This window comes from Salmo salar, chromosome 16 (genome assembly GCF_965601325.2).
Source record: "Salmo salar chromosome 16, fSalSal1, whole genome shotgun sequence".
Classification (NCBI taxonomy): Eukaryota; Metazoa; Chordata; class Actinopteri; order Salmoniformes; family Salmonidae; genus Salmo; species Salmo salar.
The window spans coordinates 74,192,355-74,216,229 of record NC_138306.1 but is presented as its reverse complement, the minus strand read 5'-3'; the positions used below and the strand labels follow the sequence as shown (position 1 = coordinate 74,216,229).

At 44.5% G+C, this 23,875-nt stretch overlaps 2 protein-coding genes and 1 long non-coding RNA gene across 3 annotated transcripts in view; 2 read left to right on the top strand and 1 right to left on the bottom strand.

The window, feature by feature from the left end:
* Window positions 1–252: 252 nt before the first annotated feature.
* Window positions 253–5,729, bottom strand: ghsr (growth hormone secretagogue receptor 1). Its single transcript, XM_014150371.3, has 2 exons — window positions 3,586–5,729; window positions 253–3,069 (listed from the first exon to the last, which is right to left on the bottom strand). The coding sequence occupies exons 1-2, from the start codon at window positions 4,433–4,435 to the stop codon at window positions 2,756–2,758; spliced, it is 1,164 nt and encodes a 387-aa protein (XP_014005846.1). The 5' UTR covers window positions 4,436–5,729; the 3' UTR covers window positions 253–2,755.
* A 3,490-nt stretch (window positions 5,730–9,219) lies between these two features.
* Window positions 9,220–9,920, top strand: LOC145861068 (uncharacterized). The gene is made up of 2 exons (XR_014380821.1): window positions 9,220–9,345; window positions 9,737–9,920. It is a non-coding gene; the product is annotated as an uncharacterized LOC145861068 (long non-coding RNA).
* A 5,333-nt stretch (window positions 9,921–15,253) lies between these two features.
* LOC106574566 (phospholipase D1) overlaps window positions 15,254–23,875 on the top strand; it is a 28,863-nt gene continuing 20,241 nt past the window's right edge. The window contains exons 1-6 of the mRNA XM_045697718.2: window positions 15,254–15,407; window positions 20,001–20,231; window positions 20,447–20,616; window positions 20,692–20,834; window positions 22,997–23,105; window positions 23,235–23,300. Coding sequence (XP_045553674.1) covers window positions 20,033–20,231; window positions 20,447–20,616; window positions 20,692–20,834; window positions 22,997–23,105; window positions 23,235–23,300 — 687 coding nt within the window. The 5' untranslated portion in view covers window positions 15,254–15,407; window positions 20,001–20,032. The remainder of the gene's footprint in view (window positions 15,408–20,000; window positions 20,232–20,446; window positions 20,617–20,691; window positions 20,835–22,996; window positions 23,106–23,234; window positions 23,301–23,875) is intronic.

The following is a 23,875-nucleotide window of genomic DNA, read 5'->3' as shown; positions in this document are numbered from 1 at the left end:
ATTCCACGTTTTAAGTATTTTTCCAGGCGATGTTTGTAGTTCATATTTGCGGATTGTTTCTGTAGTCCTTACTTGTCGTCTTTATGTCCATATCCAGACGTAACATTGTAAATTAAAATTTGGGACACTCAAATTAGTATGATATGTTACGTTTTTTATGGTTACTCAAGACAAAAATGAAATACAGTGCATTCAGAAAATATTCAGTTCCCTTGACTTCTCCCCCCCCCCCCCCCCCCTACATTTCTGCAGCATTGAAGGTCCCCACAAAGTGGCCTCAATCATTCTTAAATGGAATAAGTTTGGAACCACTAAGACTCTTCCTAGAAGGGCCTTGGTCAGGGAGGTGACCAAGAGCCCGATGGTCACTCTGACTGAGCTCCAGAGTTCCTCTGTGGAGATGGGAGAACCTTCCAGAAGGACAACCATCTATGCAGCACTCCACCAATCAGGCCTTTATGGTAGAGTGGCCAGACGGAAGCCACTCCTCAGTAAAAGGCACATGACAGCCCGCTTGGAGTTTGCCAAAGGCACCTAAAGGACTCTCAGACCATGAGAAACAAGATTCTCTGGTCTGATGAAACCAAGATTGAACTCTTTGGCCTGAATGCCAAGCGTCACGTCTGGAGGAAACCTAGCACCATCCCTACGGTGAAGCATGGTGGTGGCAGCATCATGCTGTGGGAATGTTTTTCAGCAACAGGGACTGGGAGACTAGTCAGGATCGAGGGAAAGATGAACGGAGTAAAGTATAGAGATCCTTGATGAAAACCTGCTCCAGAACACTCAGGACCTCAGACTGGGGTGAAGGTTCACCTTCCAACAGGACAACGACCCTAAGTACACAGCTAAGACAACACAGGAGTGGCTTCTGGACAAGTCTCTGAATGTCCTTGAGTGGCCCAGCCAGAGCCCGGACTTGAACCAGATCGAACATCTCTGGAGAGAACTGAAAATAGCTGTGTAGCGACGCTCCCCATCCAACCTGCAGAAAACAATGGGTGAAACTCCCCAAATACAGGTGTGCCAAGCTTGTAGCGTCATACCCAAGAAGACTTGAGTCTGTAATCGCTGCCAAAGGTGCTTCAACAAAGTACTGAGTAAAGGGTCTGACTACTTATGGAAATGTGATATTTTAGTTTTTTATTTGTAATAAATTAGCAGAAATGTCTAAAAACCTGCTTTTGTTTTGTCATTATGGGGTATTGTGTGTAGATTGATGATGAAAAAAACCCAGATTTAATCAATTTTAGAATAAGGCGGTAATGTAACAAAATGTGGAAAAAGTCAAGGGATCTGAATACTTTCCAAATGCACCGTAGGTGGATGGGTAGGTATATAATGCAGATGTCTGGTAACCCAAAGGTTGCGAGTTCAAATCTCATGATGGACAACTTTAGCATATTAGCAACTTTTCAACTACTTACTACTTTTTAGGTACTATGCAACTACTTAGCATTTTAGCTAACCCTTCTCCTAAGCCTAACCTTAACCCTTTTAGCTAACCCTTCCCCTAACCTTACCCCTTTTAGCTAACCCTTCCCCTAACCCTAACCTTAACCCTTTAACCTAACTCCTAAACGTAACCCTAACCTTAACCCCTAGCCTAGCTAATGTTTGCCACCTAGCTACAATTCGTTATGTATTATACGTTTTGCAGATTCGTAACATATTGTACATTTAGCAAATTTGTAACATATAATATGAATTCTAGTTCATAACATATATGAAATGGATGATGGACATCCACAAATTAATACATACCATATGAAACGTAACATATTATACTAAATGGAGAGTCTCGGATTTATGTACAGAATAATACGAAATGCTCTGAGACCAGGTTGCCATATCAGAATTCTGGAGTCCAAGGCAGTGGCTGCTTTGTAAGTAGGATAAGCCAAGACTAATACCAATCAGATTGAACTGTTACTAAGCTGCTATTTACAGAGTAAGGCTGGCGGTATAATTAGCCTACTGTACATGCTATCATAGCAAAACACTGTTACCTATATGTACACAGACAGACACACACCAACACACACAGTCACTCACCATAAACACACACACACACACACCCCAACACACGCCTTCACTCACCATAAACACACCCACCCCAACACACCCAGTCACTCAACATAAACAAACACACACACAGAACTTCAGTCCCTCTCTCTCAGGGTACAGAGAAGTGCATCACGGTCTACAGTGCTTTTCTTTGTCATCCAGAATACAGTTCACATATTAATTAAGGCAAGTGTAATAACTCTTTTGGTTTGTGTGTGTGCGCGTGTGTTGCATGTGTGATTTGTAGAAAATGCATATGTGTCCGTTTCAAAAGCTGTTTAATAGTTTTTGTTGCTAATGGTGTGCTTCTTTTTGGGTGACAGAAATGCCTTGTTTTATAAATATTTTATAAAACATCTTCTCAAACAGCATTGTGACATCAAAGCAACAGTCTCGTTCAGAGTCCTCGAGGCTAATATAATTAATATGTTCAACGCAAGGCCAGGGCGGACTGATCAAATTTCAATCAATAATCAACGTCCATGGACGTTAGGTGTAAGCCGGTGCTCACTTGGATAAGGTCCAATTCATCCTTGATGGTCCATAATGGTGCCTGTTTGAATTTGATCAACCAGGGAAAGCAGTGGTCACTGATGAGAAACACAAGATGAGGTTGATCACAACAACTACATATCAAAATCAGAGAAGTATATATCTAGCGCCCATTCACCCTCCAAACTGGCTACAGTCACAGGCTAACAGTGGACTCTGTCCAGGCAGGTGAACTCTCTCCTTTGACAGTGCTTGCCGTTCTCCCTCTGGGTGGTTGAGTCTCCTGTAGACCAAACAGTTGGGCAGCAGCTGACCGGTACTTCCTAGACATGGTGTTATAGAGGACAGGGTTGATGGCAGCCGAGAGATAGAAGAGGACAGTGGAAACAAGGGAGCAGTACTGGGTGAAGAGAGACCAGAGAGGAGAGGAGCCCTCGGAGGAATGGGACATAAGGTAACGATGCAAGTGGAAAGGCAGCCAGCATAGGACGAAGGCAAAGACCACTACAGCTGGAGAGAGAGAGAGGTAGAGGGGAGACAGATAATAAATGTTTGCAACATTGGATTTCTCATTTTATGCTAATAATAATAGTGAGGGGGGAGAGGGAAGGGGTAATTGAGGGAGGAGGGGAGGCACATACAATTAATTCCAACCATAAAACTTGAAATGCAAACATCAGTAATCAGTTTTTTTTCAGAGAGAGAAATAGGAGAGAGGGGTATGATGGGGAAACTACAGTTATGCCTAATTAAATGGCCTTGGTAAAGCTTTACAAGACTGGCTGTTATCATGGTTATTGGGTTACTTTGCTGAGTGAAGAAACGTATACACAGCCTATATCTACAGTATCTGCATTATCCTTGTCTTATTACAATGTTTGATTGATTTAATGCTATCAAAACCATTTTTTTTTTTTTAAATGTCTCCAATTCTGTGCCTTTTAAAAATATTATAAACATCCATATCTCAATTATGCCGTGCTTAAGACATAGTTTTGAATATGAGCAACATGTATTGCACCCTACCTAACATCTTGACGGTCTGTCTGTTGCTCTTGTCCCTGTGTGCTACGTTAGCTCCAATATTGTTCTCTCTCCGTCTCTTCCACAACCTTCGTCCAATCAAACTGTACACCACAGTCAAACAAAACACCGGCAGGAAGAAAAACACAGAGCTAACCAACGCCATTGCGGCTAGAAGCCCAGACTCAACCGCGTACTGGGTGGGTTTACACTCGCTAGTGTCTATCTCTGTCTGTCCTTCCGTCCCACCAGCAGTCACAGAGTTCCCCGCCGCTGGGCGAGTCTCGTGCTCCACTCCCACCAGAACGAAGACAGGTCCCGCGCTCAACAGCGACACGAGCCAGAGAAAGAGGATTAGCGCACGGACGCGTCGCTTGGTGACCAGGCGTTTGGCGCGAAGTGGGAAGCAGATGGCCAGGTACCTCTCCACCGACAGTGCGGTTATATTCAAAATGGTTGAATAAGTACAGCACTCACTAACGAACTGAAACAGCTTACAGAATGTATCTCCAAATATCCATGGCCTATACTTCCATAACCGATACACATCAGGGGGCATACAGAGGAATATCAACAAGTCTGAGACAGCCATGCTACATAAGTAGAGGTTAGTGGTTGTTCTCATGTCTCTGTACTTAGACACGACCAGTATAGTCATTACATTCCCGGTCACTCCCGCTAGGAACAGGAGAGTACAGGTGATGGTGATTCCCATTAGAACGGGGATGGGGAAGAGGTTTTCGGGGGGCACGGGACCCCGGTAGCTCCCGTTAAAGTAGTAGTTCCAGTAGTTATCCTCCCAGCTGCAGTTAACGGGAGAGAGACAGTCAGTTCGGTTGGGCCAGGAGCGCATGCTGCCAGCGGGTCATTCACGCGGCTGGAGGTTCTCCTTGGGGCGGCTGGCGCGCTCCTCGTCTCCGCATGTCCTCTATTCCTCTGACTGCGTGTGTGTGCGTGCGCGCCGCGTGATGCGTAAAGGATCTTATGGTTTTACCAACAGGAGTTAAGCTACGAGTCCTCCTCTATTTTAGAACAGTCATGCACTGGAGCAATAAAACACACCTTCCCATCTTGTCTTCCATTTACAAAATGATTTGACTTGTAAGAAATAAAGTATAGCCTTTGAATGTTATTAAATATATCACAAGCTAAAATACATGTCTGAAGAAAGAAAATAATACTCGATCATCCTTTGAGCGCATTGTACAAAAGTATCAAACAAATATGAATAGGATCTGATATTCCTTTTCCTCTGGTATTGATAGGCATATATATTGGTCTAAATCACATAGATGCACTTTTGATGAACGAGTAAAGACGACCTTCTAAAACAACATCCTACAAAAAATGTCCCTCTCTTGCTCTGTCCCCTTCATGCACTCTTATGCGTCAGATGAAAACACGGTAACCTAGACTGATGGTGAGTCACAGTCAGGGTTTGGTGATGTGACACTGGAAAGTTACTCAGCCAAGAGAAATGGGAAACAACAAAAACATCCAAACAACATCAACATCCTCTATGAGTCTGTGACATTGAATATTATGGTTTCAGAAACGCAGTCCACATTTCTCTCTCTTTCTCTCTCTCTCTCTCTCTGGAGCCTCCATATAAGATCAATCGATTGATGTCCTCCTCTGTGATTTGATGAGAAATCTCTAAAGAGAAAAAACAACGTTTTTAAATATGGCACATTCACACATCACACACATTCTCTAGTTTGTCTCATCATTGAATGGAGCAGAAACAACTGTCACAACGAAAAACTCAGAGAGGGTGAGAGTGAGAGAGAGAGAGAGAGAGATGGAGGGAGGGGGTCCTACTGGTAGCCCTAGCTCAGACCTAGCACGCCACCTAATGGTCAAAGCAAAGCCGGCATGTGTGTGTTCTCGTGTGTGTTTGTGTATGTGCGTGTTTGTGTGTGTGTGTTTGTGCGTGTGGCCAACAGTATGGCCAGATGATGATCTATGATGGAGGTTCTTGGGGAGATTATTACTATGCCCTTTGCTCTGTGCTGTTTACCTACACCAGGACATTTATGACCTCATACACACACACACACACACACACACACACACACACACACACACACACACGCACACGCGCACACACACACACACACACACACACACACACACACACACACAGAAAGAGAGAGTGAGAAAGTGGTCGACATATAGAGCAATAGAGAGAGAGAGAAGACACCTCAGATGACAGAAGTCCTGAGGTCTGATCACAGCAACAGTCAGTGACCTATCAACTTTTCACTGCAACAGGTACTCAGTCTGTGTGCGTGTATGTGTATGTGTATGTGTGTCTCACCTCTTTCTATTACTTTTTTTCTACTTCTCTGTCTCCAGTAGCTACATTAACCAACAAAGACTAGCAATGATCGTGATACGTGGTTTTACTACTTTACTACTTTAGCTGTATGCATTAATTGTATGTCGCTCTGGATAAGAGCATCTGCAAAATTATTCAAATGTGAAAATGCTAGTCTTCCTCTAGCATCATTCTCACAGGGTGTGGCGTAGCGTCCAGGTCAAAGTCTCAGTCATAAACACACACACACACACACACACACACACACACACACACACACACACACACACACACACACACACAACATATGCACATACATAGATACACACAACACACACACACGACACGTGCACTTGAGATACAGTCTGTGTATATAGTGAGGAGACCAATGTGCAGATTCAACCACAAAATGGAGGAAGATATTCACTTGTAGGGTGGATAGGATAGGTGTGTGTCTGTGTGTGTGTGTGTGCGCAGGGGCGGTAAATGGAGTGGGGGGGGGGGGGGGGGGCACTAGCCACCCCGGAAATATCATTGGCCACCCAATTCTCATTGGGTCGGAGCGCTGTCAATCTGGCTCAGATTGGAGAGAAAAGACGGTGCATGTGTTCTGGCAGTACAGCATGCTGGCTTTAGAGCCATGCGGACGCCTTGGCGCGAGTGAAGGCTGTGATTGGCTGGCTGGCTTTAGGCCTATGGCGAGTGAATCTGCAGTGAACACTGAACAGCACAACTTCTCTCAGTTGAGTTGACTAAAGCAGTGCAGAGGTAGAAAATTGTTAGGTAACTGGTATTTGACTTCACAGGAAACTAAACTTGAGTTTTTAATCTCGCTGCTGAGCTAGTGCGTAGCAGAAAATTGCAGTATGGCATGCGTTTGTCCGAGATAGAATGTTATGTATGTCCCTTATCGACTGAGGTGAATGAAGCTACTAACACGACTCAGGATATGACCCAGATGCAGACACAGGAGTCTGGCCATTAGACTGGGGGAGAAACCCAGAGGACAGGCTGGCCGGCGACCCAATGAGTGTGCAGAACGCCTTCCAGAACCAGGACGAGATCTGAGGACCACGGTCGGAGACCATGTCCACCGGAAATCCATGGATCCGGAAGACGTGTTGCACCATGAGCTGGGTCTCCTTGGCTGAGGGTAGCTTGGGGAGGGGAATGAAATGGGCAGCTTTGAAAACCTGTTCACCACCGGAAGGATAGTGTTGTTGCCATCAGATGGAGGGAGACCAGTGACGAAGTCCAGGGATAGATGTGACCAGGGACGGTGAGGGACACGAAGTGGTTGAAGAAGGCCAGCCGGAGCATGCCGAGGAGGCTTATTCTGAGCACAGACAGTGGAAGTGGCGACAAACGCAGAGACATCAGGAACCATGGTGGGCAACCAAAAGCGTTGTTGCACAATGGCCTGCGTCTGAAGGGAGTCAGGGTGGCAGGCAAGCCTTTGAGGAATGAGCCCATTCCAGGACCGAGGAGCGGGCAGCGTCTGGGACAAACATCCGGTTAGTTGGGCCCCCCCACCCCCAGCTGCTAGAAACGAGGTAGGAAGGATGGTCTCGGGGCCCAAGGGTGTAGCAGCGGGGCTATAGCGGCATGAAAGCGCATCCAGCTTAACATTCTTGAACCCCGGGCGGTAGGAGATGGTAAAGTTGAACCAAGACTAAAGCAGGGCCCATCAAGGTTGGCTGGAGTTGAGATATTCCAGGTTCTTGTGATCCGTCCACACAATGAATGGATGTTCCCGCCCCCTCTAACCAGAGCCTCCGCTCCTCCAACGCCGTCTTCACCGCAGTAGTTCTCGATAGTTCATAATTCCTCTCTGTGGTGTTAAGACGATGGGAAAAGAAGGCGTAGGGATGCGGAACGCTGGGACAGGACAGCCCCCACTCCGACGTCCGAAGCGTCGACCTCCACCATGAACTGACGGGACGGGGCCAGATGGATTAAGAGTCAGATAGGTATAGGACGGCAGGCAGGCTCGGGGTCAGGAAAGGTAGAATAGGCCAAAACCGGAACACTAAAACAGGGACTTGAGAGAACAGGAGTACGGGAAAAAACACGCTTACGAGACAAGACGAACTGGCAAAAGCCAAACAGAAAACACAGGAATAAATGTGCAGGGAAAATGGGTGACACCAGGAAGGGGGTGGATACAAGTAGTTCCTTCAGTAAGTATTCATACCCCTTAACTTATTCCACATTTTGTTGTGTTATAGCCTGAATTCAAAATGTATTAAATATTTGTATTTTCTCACCCAGTCACTGTCACGACTTCTACCGAAGGTGGCTCCTCTTCCTGTTTGGGCGGCGCTCGCCGGTCGTCGTCGCCAGTCTACTAGCTGCCACCGATCCCTTTTCCTCTTTGTTTGGTGTTGTCTTTCTTGTGTTTCACCTGTTTCTTGTCTGGGTTCATTAGTGGGGTATTTAGTCTCGCACTACCAGTTTGGGTTCGTGCGGGATTGTTTTGTTTTCCCTGTCGTGGTTTTGGGTTGCGTTTTATGTCTTTGGCTATATTCGACAGGTGTACGTTTCTGGACTGCGTTCCGGACCTTTTGTGTGGACTGCTCATTCTGGTCCTGTGCCTGTTTATTTTGAGGACTCTGGAATAAATGCTTTCTCTGTATATTTAGTCTCCTGCGCCTGACTTCACCCCCCCACCTCTCCTAGGGAGAGCTAACAGTCACACCCTGATCTGTTTCACCTGTCTTTGTGCTTGTCTCCATCCCCCTCCAGGAGTCTCTAATCTTCCCCATTATCCCCAGTGTATTTATACCCGTGTTCTTTGTTTGTCTGTTTCCAGTTCGTTTTGTTTTGTGAAACCTACCAGTGTTTGTGAAACCTCCTGTCTGTTCTTCCCAGTGTCATGACGTTGGCCTGTGGGTAAGGTTTATGACCCCCCCCCCCCCCCCATAAATACCTTTCTCCCTTTCCTCTCTCTGACTCTACTGAAGGACTCTTGAATAGCCTTTGTTAAACATAGAGAGTCTGGGAACATCAAACAAGTGGGGGGAAGGAACCATATTTCGGTAATTGAACCAGTTGAAAATATGCGTTGGTACTTAATAATGAATATGATTGTAACGATTGCAGTAGTGGGTGTGGAGTCAGGCGCAGGAAACAGGAGTAGTTGCTAACGGGCTTTTAATGAATTGCACCGTAAAAGAAAAGTACACCCACGAAAACACAACTGGCTGTGATCCAACAAACACAATGATCCAATAACACGTACCACTGCATAAACAACAGTCGACAACAGAAAGTAAGCACGTGTAGCGTGGTTCGTTCTGCGTTGTGTATTTTTAATCAGGACACTGCCACAACTGGAATTATGATGGTTGAATCATGTTTATTGGTCCTGCACACGAAGAGACAACACACAATATGTTAGCCCTCGGTGCAGTCACAGCTCTCGGGCACCTTGCTAGCTGAAGGTCCGGCCAAAAGAGCGGGAGCTGCATACATACATTCAGTGCCCAACAGCACACTATACAATACAATTAAAATTATATACAACATATTCGGAACAAAATAAAAGACATACCTGCACACGAAGAGACAACACACAATATGTTAGCCCTCAGTGCAGTCACAGCTCTCGGCACCTGCGTGAGCACATAGCAACTCACTCAAACACGGTCCCAAATACTCCCGAGTTACAATAGGTACCCTAATTAGCGAGCTTGGTGAAAGTTAACATAAATCTTTATAATTGTTCACATTGTAACAAAACATATAATTGCGTAACAGCACTTTAAGTAACTTTACCACAGTTTTATATTGCCAAATTACGGCGCCAAGGACAACATACCTTGCTAGCTGAAGGTCCGGCCAAAAGAGAACGATAAAAGGGTCCGTAAGTACGGATAACCCGCGATGGACCAAACCAAAATATACAAACTTTTACAATTAGGTGTATTTACAATATAGATATCAAAAAATGTTTGTACACCGAAAAATAACATTAACTATGCTGCTGTAATTAAATAAAGAAAACACATTGAATTATTATTATTGTTATTAACTTATTAACATCCCCTCTTGACCTGGCCTACTTGAACTGTCCTTGCGTGCAACTTGGTGCATAATCTAGGGGAACAACATCACTCTACTACACACGCACACAGAACAGGTGGGGAAACGGGCTTAAATACTCAACGAAACACTAATCATACACAGGTGCAAACAATCAAGACAAAACCAACAGAAAAGGGAAAAAGGGATCGGTGGCAGCTAGTAGGCCGGTGACGACGACCGCCGAGCGCCACCCGAACAGGGAGAGGAGTCACCCTCGGCAGGAGTCGTGACAATGATGTCAGTTCGGTTGTCATCTGAGACATTATGACTGATGACAGGATGACATAAACTGTATCTGGGAAAGTCTACACATTCTAGTTATCAGATTCACATGGAATTGTTGTGCAATTTAAATGTTTGAATATGAAACTATTTGTGAAAAGATTAAATGTAATTTTAGCTTCCAAATGAGAGAATTGGGTTTTCATAAGGTTAGAGCCCTGCTCAATCAGTGGCCCGCCCCTGTGAAGAGACATGGGTTATAAACTATGAAACACACCCTTCTCTCCCCCCACTATATAAGCCCTTGACAAAATTGTAACCTTCTGTTCCGAGGACGATAGGACGACGGTCCATACGTTAAAAAGGACTAACATGTCAACTACAGAACTAAGCCAACCTCAGCGTGAGCTTTGGTTGTGAATGGTATGAACTCTGAACTCTTATTCACTAAAGACGTGAGATATCCTAGCCGTTGAGTTAGCAACAGCAGCTGTAAACGTGGGCTAGGAAATGACGGATGACGTATCCAGTCTAACACACAACGAAGATACTACAACGTATCCAATTTACCACCAGAGACATTCCGTCCACCAGGGACGTTTTCTATATGACATAATTTGCATTCTGTGTATATGTAATTCTGTGTGATTAGTTAGGTATTTAGTAAATAAATAATTAAACCCAATTTTGTATTGCTGATTCAACTTGTTAGCCAGGGTTCGTGAAGATAACCAAGAATTTACAGCTTTCAGATGAGACTGATTAATATTGACTGCTAGTGATGTAAAAATATTACTAGGTCTTTAAGAGTTTATTCGGAAGATAACAGCTCTATAAACATTCTTTCGTGGTGCCCCGACTTTCTAGTTAATTACATTTACATGATTAGCTTAATCAGGTAATATTAATTACAGAGAAAGGATTTTATAGAATAGCATGTCATATCACTTAATCCGGCATAGCCAAAGACACGACACCAGTTTTGACCATTCTGCCTGCCCTGAACCTGAGCCTGCCTGCCGTTCTGGACCTTGCCACACCACACTGGATTATTGACCCCTGCCTGCTCTGACCCTGAGACTGCCTGCCGTTCTGTACCTTGCCACACCACACTGGATTATTGACCTCTGCCTGCCCTTGACCTGTCGTTTTGCCTGCCCCTGTACTAGTAATACACTTTTGTCACTTCGACGCTGTCTGCATCTGTGTCTTATCTGAAATGTGATACACCCATCTACGCACAATACCCCATAATGACAAAGTAAAAACAGGTTTTTAGAAATTGTAGCAAATTTATTGAAAATGAAATACAGAAATATCTCATTTCCATAAGTATACACACCCCTGAGTCAAGACTTTGTAGAAGCACCTTTGGCAGCGATGTATTAGCTTTGCACATCTGGATTTGGGAATTTTTTCATATTCTTCCTATAAGATTTTCTCAAGCCTTGCGGTCGGATACCAAGCAGTTGCCATACCAAGCCAAGTGTAGCCTGCAGAGTTCTGTATTACTATCCAAGTCTGTACCCAAACAATTCGAGCTTCTACTTCTAAAAATTCACCTTTCCAGAAACAAGTCTCTCACTGTTGCTGCTTGCTATAGACCTCCCTCTGCCCCCAGCTGTGCCCTCGATACCATTTGTGAATTGATTGCCCCCCATCTATATTCTGAGCTCATGCTACAAGGTGACCTAAACTGGGACATGCTTAACACCCCGGCCATCCTACAATCTAAGCTTGATGCCCTCAATCTCACACAAATGATCAATGAACCTACCAGGTACAACCCCAAATCTGCAAACACGGGCACCCTCATAGATGTCATCCTAACTAACTCGCCCTCCAAATACATCTCTGCTGTTTTCAGTCAAGATCTCAGCGATCACTGCCTCATTGCCTGCATCCGTAATGGGTCTGCGACCAAACGACCACCCCTCATCACTGTCAAATGCTCCCTAAAACACTTCTGCGAGCAGGCCTTTCTAATCAACCTGGCCGGGCTATCCTGGAATGACATTGACCTCATCCCGTTAGTAGATGATGCCTGGCTATTCTTTAAAAGTGCCTTCCTCACCATGTTAAATAAGCATGCCCCACTCAAAAAATGTAGAACTAGGAATAGATATAGTCCTTGGTTCACTCCAGATCTGTCTGCCCTTGACCAGCACAAAAACATCTTGTGGCGTTCTGCATTAGCATCGAATAGCCCCCGTGATATGCAACTTTTCAGGAAAGTTTGGAACAAATATACACAGGTAGTTAGAAAAGCTAAGGCTAGCTTTTTCAAACAGAAATGGCATCCTGTAGTACAAACTCAAAAAAGTTCTGGGACACTGTAAAGTCCATGGAGAATAAGAGCACCTCCTCCCAGCTGCCCACTGCTCTGAGGCTAGGAAACACTGTTACCACCGATAAATCCAGTATAATAGAGAATTTCAATAAGCATTTCTCTACGGCTGGCCATGCTTTCCACCTGGCTACCCCTACCCCGGTCAACTGCCCGGCACCCTCCACAGCAACTCGCCAATGCCCCCACCATTTCTCCTTCATCCAGGTAGCTGATGTTCTGAAAGAGATGCAAAATCTGGACCCATACAAATCAGCCGGGCTAGACAATTTGGACCCTCTCTTTCTAAAATTATCTGCCGAAATTTTTGCAACCCTATTTATTACTAGCCTGTTCAACCTCTCTTTCGTATCGTCTGAGATTCCCAAAGATTGGAAAGCTGCCGCGGTCATCCCCCTCTTCAAAGGGGGAGACACTCTAGACCCAAACTGCTACAGACCTATATCTATCCTACCCTGTCTTTCTAAGGTCTTCGAAACCAAGTTAACAAACAGATTACCGACCATTTATAATCCCACCGTACCTTCTCCGCTATGCAATCTGGTTTCAGAGCTGGTCATGGGTGCACCTCAGCCACGCTCAAGGTCCTAAACGACATCATAACCGCCATCGATAAGAGACATTACTGTGCAGCCGTATTCATCGACCTGGCCAAGGCTTTCGACTCTGTCAATCACCACATTCTTATTGGCAGACTCGACAGCCTTGGTTTCTCAAATGATTGCCTCGCCTGGTTTACCAACTACTTCTCTGATAGAGTTCAGTGTGTCAAATTGGAGGGCCTGTTGTCCGGACCTCTGGCAGTCTCTATGGGGGTGCCACAGGGTTTAATTCTCGGGCCGACTCTCTTCTCTGTATACATCAATGATGTTGCTCTTGCTGCTGGTGATTCTCTGATCCACCTCTACACAGACGACACCATTCTGTATACTTCTGGCCCCTCTTTGGACACTGTGTTAACTAACCTCCAGATGAGCTTCAATGCCATACAACTCTCCTTCCGTGGCCTCCAACTGCTCTTAAACGCAAGTAAAACTAAATGCATGCTATTCAATCGATCGCTGCCAGCACCTGCTCGCCCGTCCAGCATCACTACTCTGGACGGCTCTGACTTAGAATACGTGGACAACTACAAATACCTGGGTGTCTAGTTAGACTGTAAACTCTCCTTCCAGACTCACATTAAGCATCTCCAATCCAAAATTAAATCTAGAATCGGCTTCCTATATCGCAACAAAGCATCCTTCACTCATGCTGCCAAACATACCCTTGTAAAACTGACCATCCTACCGATCCTCGACTTCGGTGATGTCATCTATGAAATAGCCTCCAACACTCTACTCAACAAACTGGATGCAGTCTATCACAGTGCCTTCCGTTTTGTAACCAAAGCCCCATACACTACCCACCATTGCGACCTGTACGCTCTCATTGGTTGGCCCTTACTTCATACTCGTCGCCAAACCCACTGGCTACAGGTTATCTACAAGTCTCTGCTGGGTAAAGCCCCGCCTTATCTCAGCTCACTGGTCACCATAGCAGCACCCACTCGTAGCACGCGTTGCAGCAGGTATATCTCACTGGTTACCCCCAAAGCCAGTTCCTCCTTTGGTCGTCTTTCCTTCCAGTTCTCTGCTGCCAATGACTGGAACGAACTGCAAACATCTCTGAAGCTGGAGACTCATATCTCCCTCACTAGCTTTAAGCACCAGCTGTCAGAGCAGCTCACAGATCACTGCACCTGTACATAGCCCATCTGCAAACAGCCCATCTATCTACCTACCTCATCCCCATACTGTATTTATTTATTTATCTTGCTCCTTTGCACCCCAGTATCTCTACTTGCACATTCATCTTCTGCACATCTACCATTCCAGTGTTTAATTGCTATATTGTAATTACTTCACCACCATGGCCTATTTATTGCCTTAACTTGCCTCATTTGCACTCACTGTATATAGACTTTTTGTTTTCTTTTGTTCGACTGTATTATTGACTGTATGTTTTGTTTATTCCATGTGTAACTCTGTGTTGTTGTATGTGTCGAATTGCTATGCTCTATCTTGGCCAGGTCGCAGTTGCAAATGAGAACTTGTTCTCAACTAGCATACCTGGTTAAATAAAGGTCAAATATTTTTTACATTCTTTTTTTAAGTGGTGATGCAACCAGTCAAGATGTTCTGAATGGTGCAGCTGTATAGATTTTTGAGGATCTGAGGGCCCATGTCGAATCTTTTTAACCTCCTGAGGGGGAAGAGGTGTTGCTGTGCCATCGTCACGACTGTGTTAGTGTGTGTGGACCATGATAATTCCTTAGTGATGTGGACACCAAGGAATTTGAAGCTCTCTACCTGCTCCACCACAACCCCATCGATGTGGATGTGGGTGTGCTCGGCCCTCCGTTTCCTGTAGTCCTCGATCAGCTCCTTTGTCTTGCTGACGTTGAGGGAGAGGTTGTTGTCCGGGCAGCACAATGCCAGGTCTCTGATCTCCTTCCTGTTGGCTGTCAGTCTTAGAATGTTTTGATCTCTCCTCTAATCCCTCCCCTTACCCAAAGCCCTCCAACTCAGCTCAGATCCCTGCAGATTCCCCCAATGAGAGAACCCAGGGGGAGGGTATGAATGTTTCAATGCAGCTGATTGGTTTAGAGTTTGGTAGCCCCTCCTCTCTTGAGGAATTTTCTTCGAGGAGTTGTTTCCACAGTACATTCGTTCACATACACTCTGTTATACAAGAGGAACAGTACACTGAGTGTGTATAGGGTGTGTGTGTGTGTGTGTGCATATGTGTGCATGTGTAGTCTACTCAATAGTCTAGAAAAGGGACAAATCAAAATGAGGACAGGAGCAGGTCAGTGAAGTTTTTCTTTCTCTCTCTCTCTCTCTGTCACCCTGTTCTATATTTGTTCCAATGGAGAAGTAGTGTGTGTGTATGTGTGTACCTTGGCTCTCTCTCTCCCACCATGTTGTGAAAGCTTGTTGCTGCTTTTGAAATGTCTGACTGAGTGACCCTCGCTAGCTGAACAGTTACTGTTCTCTCCCTCTCCTTTTCCTCCCTCTCCATTTCCTTCAACTCACTCCCTCGTTCATATCCCCTTCTCCTCTCCCTACTGCTCTCTCACTCTCCCTCTCTTTCTCGCTTTTCCTCTCTCTTATTTTCTCCTCATGAGTGCATGTGCCGTCTTTATTGGTAACGTTGTTACTTGCCACAGTTGTAGAACAGATTCAACGTTTCAAAGACTACACCAAGTCTCTTTGTTGTTATAGGTGAAATAAGACATTACACAGTTCTGCTGGGCTCCTCTCCTAACAAAACAATCCTAGCTGAGTTTCATGACCTCTGTCTCCCTCTTTCTGCTCTACACATCCTGTTCCTGAATACATATTAACTATGGTGGGGCAGTTAGAAGCCTCTGGCTGGATGACTAGGTCTAGTCTGACTACTGACTAGATCTCTGTCTTGTCATTCTGTCTAGTTTGATCAGTCATTATGTTTGATCAATCACTATATTTAATCAGTCATTATGTTTGATCAATCACTATATTTAATCAGTCATTATTTTTGATCAGTCATTATGTTTGATCAGTCATTATATTTGATCAGTCATTATGTTGATCAATCACTATATTTAATCAGTCATTATGTTTGATCAATCACTATATTTAATCAGTCATTATATTTGATCGGTCATTATGTTGATCAATCACTATATTTAATCAGTCATTATATTTGATCAGTCATTAGGTTTGATCAGTCATTATGTTTGATCAGTCATTATATTTGATCAGTCGTTATGTTTGATCAATCACTATATTTAATCAGTCATTATATTTGATCAGTCATTATGTTTGATCAGTCATTATATTTGATGAGTCATTATATTTGATCAGTCATTATATTTGATCGGTCATTATGTTGATCAATCACTATATTTAATCAGTCATTATATTTGATCAGTGATTATGTTTGATCAGTCATTATATTTGATCAGTCATTATGTTTGTTCAGTCATTATGTTTGATCAGTCATTATGTTTGATCAGTCATTATGTTTGATCAGTCATTATATTTGATCAGTGATTATGTTTGGTCAGTCATTCATCCAAATAGGATAACTGTAACAGTCATTGTCAACATTTGGATAAAATTGTGAAACGGTGCACACTCTCATTCCCACGCGCACACACACACACACACACACACACACACACACACACACACACACACACACACACACACACACACACACACACACACACACACACACACACACACACACTTGTTCTTCTATCCTTGTGGGAACCAAATTTATTTTTGCATTCCCTAACCCCTAATCCCTAACTCTAACCCTATCCCTAATTCTAACCCTAATTCTAACCCCTAAGATTAACATAGTCATTGTCCTCATGGGGACGTGGGAAATGTCCCCATGTGGGAGAATCTTCCTTGTTTTACTATCCTTGTGGCAACTTTTGGCGATTTCAGGTCCCCACACGCACTCAACCCACACACACAGGTGGTTTCAGCTCAGAGAGATCAAGCCAACATGTAAACTCAAACCACCTGCTGGAAAGTAGAATACAGTGTGTGTGTGTGTGTGTGTGTGTGTGTGTGTGTGTGTGTGTGTGTGTGTGTGTGTGTGTGTGTGTGTGTGTGTGTGTGTGTGTGTGTGTGTGTGTGTGTTAGAAAGATGTGTTCTTTCAAAGAAGTACAATGAAGCCTTGTATTACAGCCAGCAGGACTCAGCTCTGGTGATAATGACGATTACTCTCACTCTCTCTCTCTCTCTCTCTCCCTCTCTTTCTCTCTCTCTTTCCCTCTCTCTCTGTCCCTCTCTCTCTCTCTCTCTCTGTCCCTCTCTCTCTCTCTCTCTCTCTCTGTCCCTCTCTCTCTCTCCCTCTCTTTCTCTCTCTCTCTCCCTCTTTCTCTCTCTCTGTCCCTCTCTCTCTCTCTCTCTCTCTCTCTCTCTCTCTCTCTCTCTCTCTCTCTTTCTCTCTCTCTCTCTCTCTCTCTCTCTCTCTCTCTCCCTCTTTCTCTCCCTCTCTGTCCCTCTCTCTCTCTCTCTCCCTCTCTTTCTCTCTCTCTCTCTCTCTCTCTCTCTCTCCCTCTTTCTCTCTCTCTGTCCCTCTCTCTCTCTCTCCCTCTCTTTCTCTCTCTCTCTGTCCCTCTCTCTCTCTCTCTCCCTCTCTTTCTCTTTCTCTTTCTCTCTCTCTCTCTCTCTCTCCCTCTCTTTCTCTCTCTCTCTCTCTCTCTCTCTCTCTGTCCCTCTCTCTCTCTCTCTCCCTCTCTTTCTCTCTCTCTCTGTCCCTCTCTCTCTCTCTCTCTCTCTCTCTCTCTCCCTCTCTTTCTCTCTCTCTCTCTCTCTCTCTCTCTCTCTGTCTCTCTTTCCCTCTCTCTCTAACTCTCTGTCTGTCTCTCTCTCCCTCTCTTTCTATCTGTCTCTCTCTCCCTCTATCTCTTTCTCCAGTGTTTAAATTATTAGATAATAGACAGCTTTAGTGTAGGCAGAGACAGAGGTGTCACAGACCACTCTCTCTCTGTCATCTGTGCTAGGCGGAGGTTGGCACCACGTTGACTGTAAATGCCATGTTGTGTACACAAATCTCTTCTCACTTATCTTTCTGGTGTGTGTGTGCGTGCGTGTGTGTGTGTCTTTGTGCGTGTGTAGATAACAATTTATCAAAAACGAATAGAAAAATAAGGAAGGAGAATGATTGGCGACATAGAGTAGCTGGTTTTTATAGTTTTCTCCTATTTGCCAAAACCCATCATCATGACAACCCTTGACAGGAAACAGGAAGTAGACAATGTTCCATCAGAACAGAGAAGCGAGATAAAAGCAACACTCCATCTGTCATCCCTCTCTCTTCCTCTCTCTCTCTCTCTCTCTCTCTCTCTCTCGCTCTCTCTCCCCCTCTCTATCATCCCCCTCTCTCTCTCACTATCACCCCCCCTCTCTTTCTCTGATCCCATTCATTCCAGTACTGAAGTTTAACCATTCCATTCCACTGGGACATGACAGAGGCCTCGGGCGAGACGTAAAGCGCTGTGTGTGTGTGTGTGTGTGTGTGCGTGTGTTTGTGTCTGTGTGTGTGTGTCACAGAGAGTGAGCGACGGAAAGAGAGAGAGAATTCAAACACACACACACACACACACTGTGCCGTGCTACGGCTGACTTCTAGGTAGTGGGCGGAAACCCTAGACACTAGGGCGGGTGATGCCACACTGATATAAATCTCACACACACACAGCTTCCCACACCGTGTCTGTTATCATTCTGAACATGCGTAATACGCTAATGATCTGTTCATTTTGTACTGTAGATATGCAGTGTTGTAATAACGTTATATGATGGACTGTGTAGTCTTTAGTTTTATGTGTAATGTAAGTGCCTTAACTTGTTTGTACCCCAGGAAGAGTAGCTGCTGCCTTGGCAGGAAGAAACGGGTATCCCTCATCAATACAAATACAAATAGGACACCAAATACAACACACTAGTCTAGAAGATTATCTGAAGGTTTTCTGAGGCCAGTCAGAACTCACTGACACACACAGACGTCATCATGACAGCGTAACACACACAAAACAAGACTCAACATGCTACCACACACAAAGAGCCAGACACTGTCGTAAGCCAACAGAGTTTTACAGACAAATGTGTGTGTGTGAGTGTGTGTGCACGCAGGCCTTGACTTGCCTCAGAGAACTTTCTAGACTTCTGACCAGAGATGACATCACCTCACTCTTGTTGCCATGGAGCCCCGCCTGTCTGTCTGTCTGGCTTGGCATTGCACTAAGGACACACACACTTGGGTTCGGTCTTTAATGTGGTGTGTTTGGAAAGGCCCAGTGCCTGTTAAGATGATTATTTCTCTCTGGCTCTGGCAGTGAGATGTAGTCTACTCTGTGTGCTGGGAGTCTTACTGTAGGGTACAAGCAGAGCTCTAATGACTGGCATTATAGTCTCCAGTAAGACATTAATGATAGTACTGGTCCTGTCCTACCCATTATACACACACACACTGTTCTATGCTCTACTATTTTGGAAGACAGCTTCCACTGACTTCTGTAGCTCTCTGCAGGGCCAGTGTCAGCCAATGAGGTAGCAGCATCTAACCAATGGCCCTCTACTGTTAGTGGACAACCATTGGTTCTATTCTGGGCAGTGTGTGTGAGGGAGTCTTGAATTTGAGGGGAAGGATGTCAGGTATGTGTGTGTCTCCCTCAAATTCAAGTTCACACACAGGCAAGCACGTGCATACACACACCCACACACCCTGCTGCGGGGATGATCTGCACTGCAGTAGAAAGTGATAATACATGCAGAGCAACATACAACTGTCTCTTACTCTTGGACAGAAACAACTTCTCTACAAAGCAGACAACGTTATGACTTTATTCAACGGTTCAAGTGCTCCTCTCTTCTCCTCCTCTCCTCATCCAGGTGTGCCCTGTTCTGAGGGCTGAGAGCTAGGCATGCTGGGTAAAGTCCCCCCCACCACCAGCAGCCTTCAACTGATGACCTCTGACCCCTCTGACATCGCTGTGGAACCCGGTGACATCACAGACGGCCTCGGCATCAGCAGGAAGATGTCGGACGTAGTTGAGAGTTTGGACACCAGAGAGTTGGACATGGGAGATGGAGAGGAGACTGACAATGACCCTACCACCATAGGTGTGTGTATATGTGTGTGTGTGTGTGTGTGTGTGTGTGTGTGTGTGTGTGTGTGTGTGTGTGTGTGTGTGTGGTGTGTGTGTGTGTGTGTGTGTGTGTGTGTGTGTGTGTGTGTGTGTGTGTGTGTGTGTGTGTGTGTGAGAGAGAGAGAGAGCTCTTGATATGAATGATATGATGAGAGATGTATCCTATTGGCCTTTTCTCTACCTCTCCAGGGGACAGTCGTATAGGGTTCAGTGCTGTGTATCACACCGTGGGTTTTAAGGAGTCAGAAGCCAGGGTCTACCTCCCTACTGTTCCCATCACTGCTAAGATCCTGGAGGTGGAGAGGTTCAACACTGCCCAGGACAGGTTCAACATCACGGCACAGAGGAGTGTCAACAAGGTACCCACAGACACACGCACGCTCACACACACGCATGCACACACACACATTCACACTTGATCTCTGTCTGTGTAGAGTCAGCCTGCAGTGTTTAAGATTGAGCTGAGACATGGAGAGTTCAGCTGGGTGGTCAAGAGAAAGGAGAAACACTTCATGGACCTCCACAGAGAACTGGTCCGATACAAGATGTTCATGAGGGTACCGCTACCTTCCCGCAGGTACACACACACACACACACACACACACACACACACACACACACACACACACACACACATACACACACACACACACACACACACATATACGTATACACTCACACACAGACACACACATATACAGTGGCTTGCGAAAGTATTCACCCCTCTTGGCATTTTTCCTATTTTGTTGCCTTACAACCTGGAATTAAAATAGATTTTTGGGGGGGTTTGTATCATTTGATTTACACAACATGCCTACCACTTTGAAGATGCAAAATATTTTAGCTTGTGAGACAAACAAGAAATAAGACAAAAAAATTGAAAACTTGAGCGTGCATAACTATTCACCCCCCCAAAGTCAATAGTTTGTAGAGTCACCTTTTGCAGCAATTACAGTTGCAAGTCTCTTGGGGTATGTCTCTGTAAGCTTGGCACATCTAGCCACTGGGATTTTTCCCATTCTTCAAGGCAAACCTACTCCAGCTCCTTCAAGTTGGATGGGTTCCGCTGGTGTACAGAAATCTTTAAGTCATACCACAGATTCTCAATTGTATTGAGGTCTGGACTTTGACTAGGCCATTTCAAGACATTTAAATGTTTCCTCTTAAACCACTCGAGTGTTGCTTTAGCAGTATGCTTAGGGCCATTGTCCTGCTGGAAGGTGAACCTACATCCCAGTCTCAAATCTCTGGAAGACTGAAACAGGTTTCCCTCAACAATTTCCCTGTATTTAGCACCATCCATCATCCCTTCATTCTGACCTGTTTCCCAGTCCCTGCCGATGAAAAACATCGGCAGGGACTGTGTTCTCGGGGTGATGAGAGGTGTTGGGTTTGCGTCAGACATAGCGTTCCTTCTCCCATATGTTTGGGGAGTCTCCCACATGCCTTTTGGTGAAAACCAAGCGTGTTTGCTTATTTTCTTCTTTAAGCAATGGCTTTTTTCTGGCCACTCTTCCATAAAGCCCAGCTCTGTGGAGTGTATGGCTTAAAGTGGTCCTATGGACAGATACTCCAACCTCCGCTGTGGAGCTTTGCAGCTCCTTCAGGGTTATCTTTGGTCTCTTTGTTGCCTCTCTGATTAATGCCCTCCTTGCTTGGTCTGTGAGTTTTGGTGGGCGGTCCTCTTTTGTCAGGTTTGTTATTGTGCCATAGTCTTTCCATTTTTTAATAATGGATTTAATAGTGCTCCGTGGGATGTTCAAAGTTTTCGTTTTTTTTTTATAACCCAACCCTGATGTGTACTTCTCCACAACTTTGTCCCTGACCTGTTTGGAGAGCTCCTTGGTCTTCATAGTGCCGCTTGCTTGGTGGTGCCCCTTGCTTAGAGGTGTTGTAGACACTGGGGCCTTTCAGAACAGGTGTATATATGACAGAACATGTGACACTTAGATAGCACACAGGTGGTTGTGAATACATATACACGCACCACTTTAAAAAAAAAATATATATATATACTTTTTTGAAACAAGTTATTTTTTAAATTTCACTTCACCAATTTGGATTATTTTGTGTATGTCCATTACATGAAATCCAAATAAAAATCAATTTAAATTACAGGTTGTTGTTACGCTTGTTGATGGAAGGATTGGACCAAGGTGCAGCGTGGTAGGCGTACATCTTTCTTTATTAAATGAACGCCGCAAAAAAAACAACAAATACAAACGAAACGTAACGTAAGTAGGGCTAAACAGCACAGTACCAAAAACAAGATCCCACAAACAACAGGTGGGTAAAGGCTGCCTAAATATGATCCCCAATCAGAGACAACGATAGACAGCTGCCTCTGATTGGGAACCATATCAGGCCAACCTAGAAATAAAGAAACTAGAATGCCCACCCTAGTCACACCCCGACCTAACCAAAATAGAGAATAAAGGATCTCCAAGGTCAGGGCGTGACAGTTGTAATGCAACAAAATTGGAAAACACCAAGGGGGATGAATACTTTTGCAAGGCACTGTACGTATACACGCACACACAAATCAAATTGTAAAGTGATTAAATACTAAATGATATACTATGAATTTTTATCATAGAAATATTAGGATTTTTCATGGAACAGTAGATATGTACATTTTATTTCTCCCCAATACCAGTGAGTGACCCTACCTTCTTCCTCTTTACCACTCTTCACCTCTCTCTCTCTCTCTCCCTCTCTCTCTCTCTCGCTCTCTCTCAGCCACACAACGAGGAGGAGGACAATGAAGAAGAGTGAAGCCAGACATATGCCGGAGCTACCGCGTGGCAGAGATGAGTTGGCACAAGACGAACAGGTCTACAGCAGAAGGGTAGGCGTTTTTACGTGTGTTTGTCGTATTAACTTTATAGGAGAATACAGTATATACTTCATATAAACATTGCACTGTATAGTACGTCTCTACTATAGTAATACTGCATTTATTATGTTCCCTGTACAGAAACAGCTGGAAGATTATCTGAACAAGCTACTAAGGATGGCCATGTACAGGAAATACTACCACACTGTGAGTACTACTCATAGAATTAGGAATTACAATACTAGAATGGACATGAACCTTCTTATGATGGTCAGGGAGTTGGTCAACCATGGTTTGCCAGTGCTGTGATAAAATATTGTGTAAAATACAGAATTTGAAGAATTTATCTGGACTGGATTTGTGTTAACTAGCCAGACCATTTTAGAGGATTGTTTTTTTTTAATTAACTGCCAATATGCCAACAGTGTATTCAAACAATTCAGTCAATCCACAGCCATACACTGTCTGAAATCACTTGATGATATGACTTCTGATATTGTATCATATAATGGCACTCTCAGCTTTCCAAGAAATCTGAGACATGTATGGTCTGTTTACATATATTTAGAGGCTATTTATACAGAAAATGTGTATAAAACCTGTATAAACTGTATTTAAAATGATATGACAATATTTTAGGTTGACTATAATTCCATTACACAATTTCTGATACATCACATGCCTTACTTTTATTTTCCTGCATAAGTAAAACCAGGATTAGGCCTCGAATGCCATTCATTGCAATTAGACTGGTTTTGAATTTCTCCCTGAACAAGATGGCT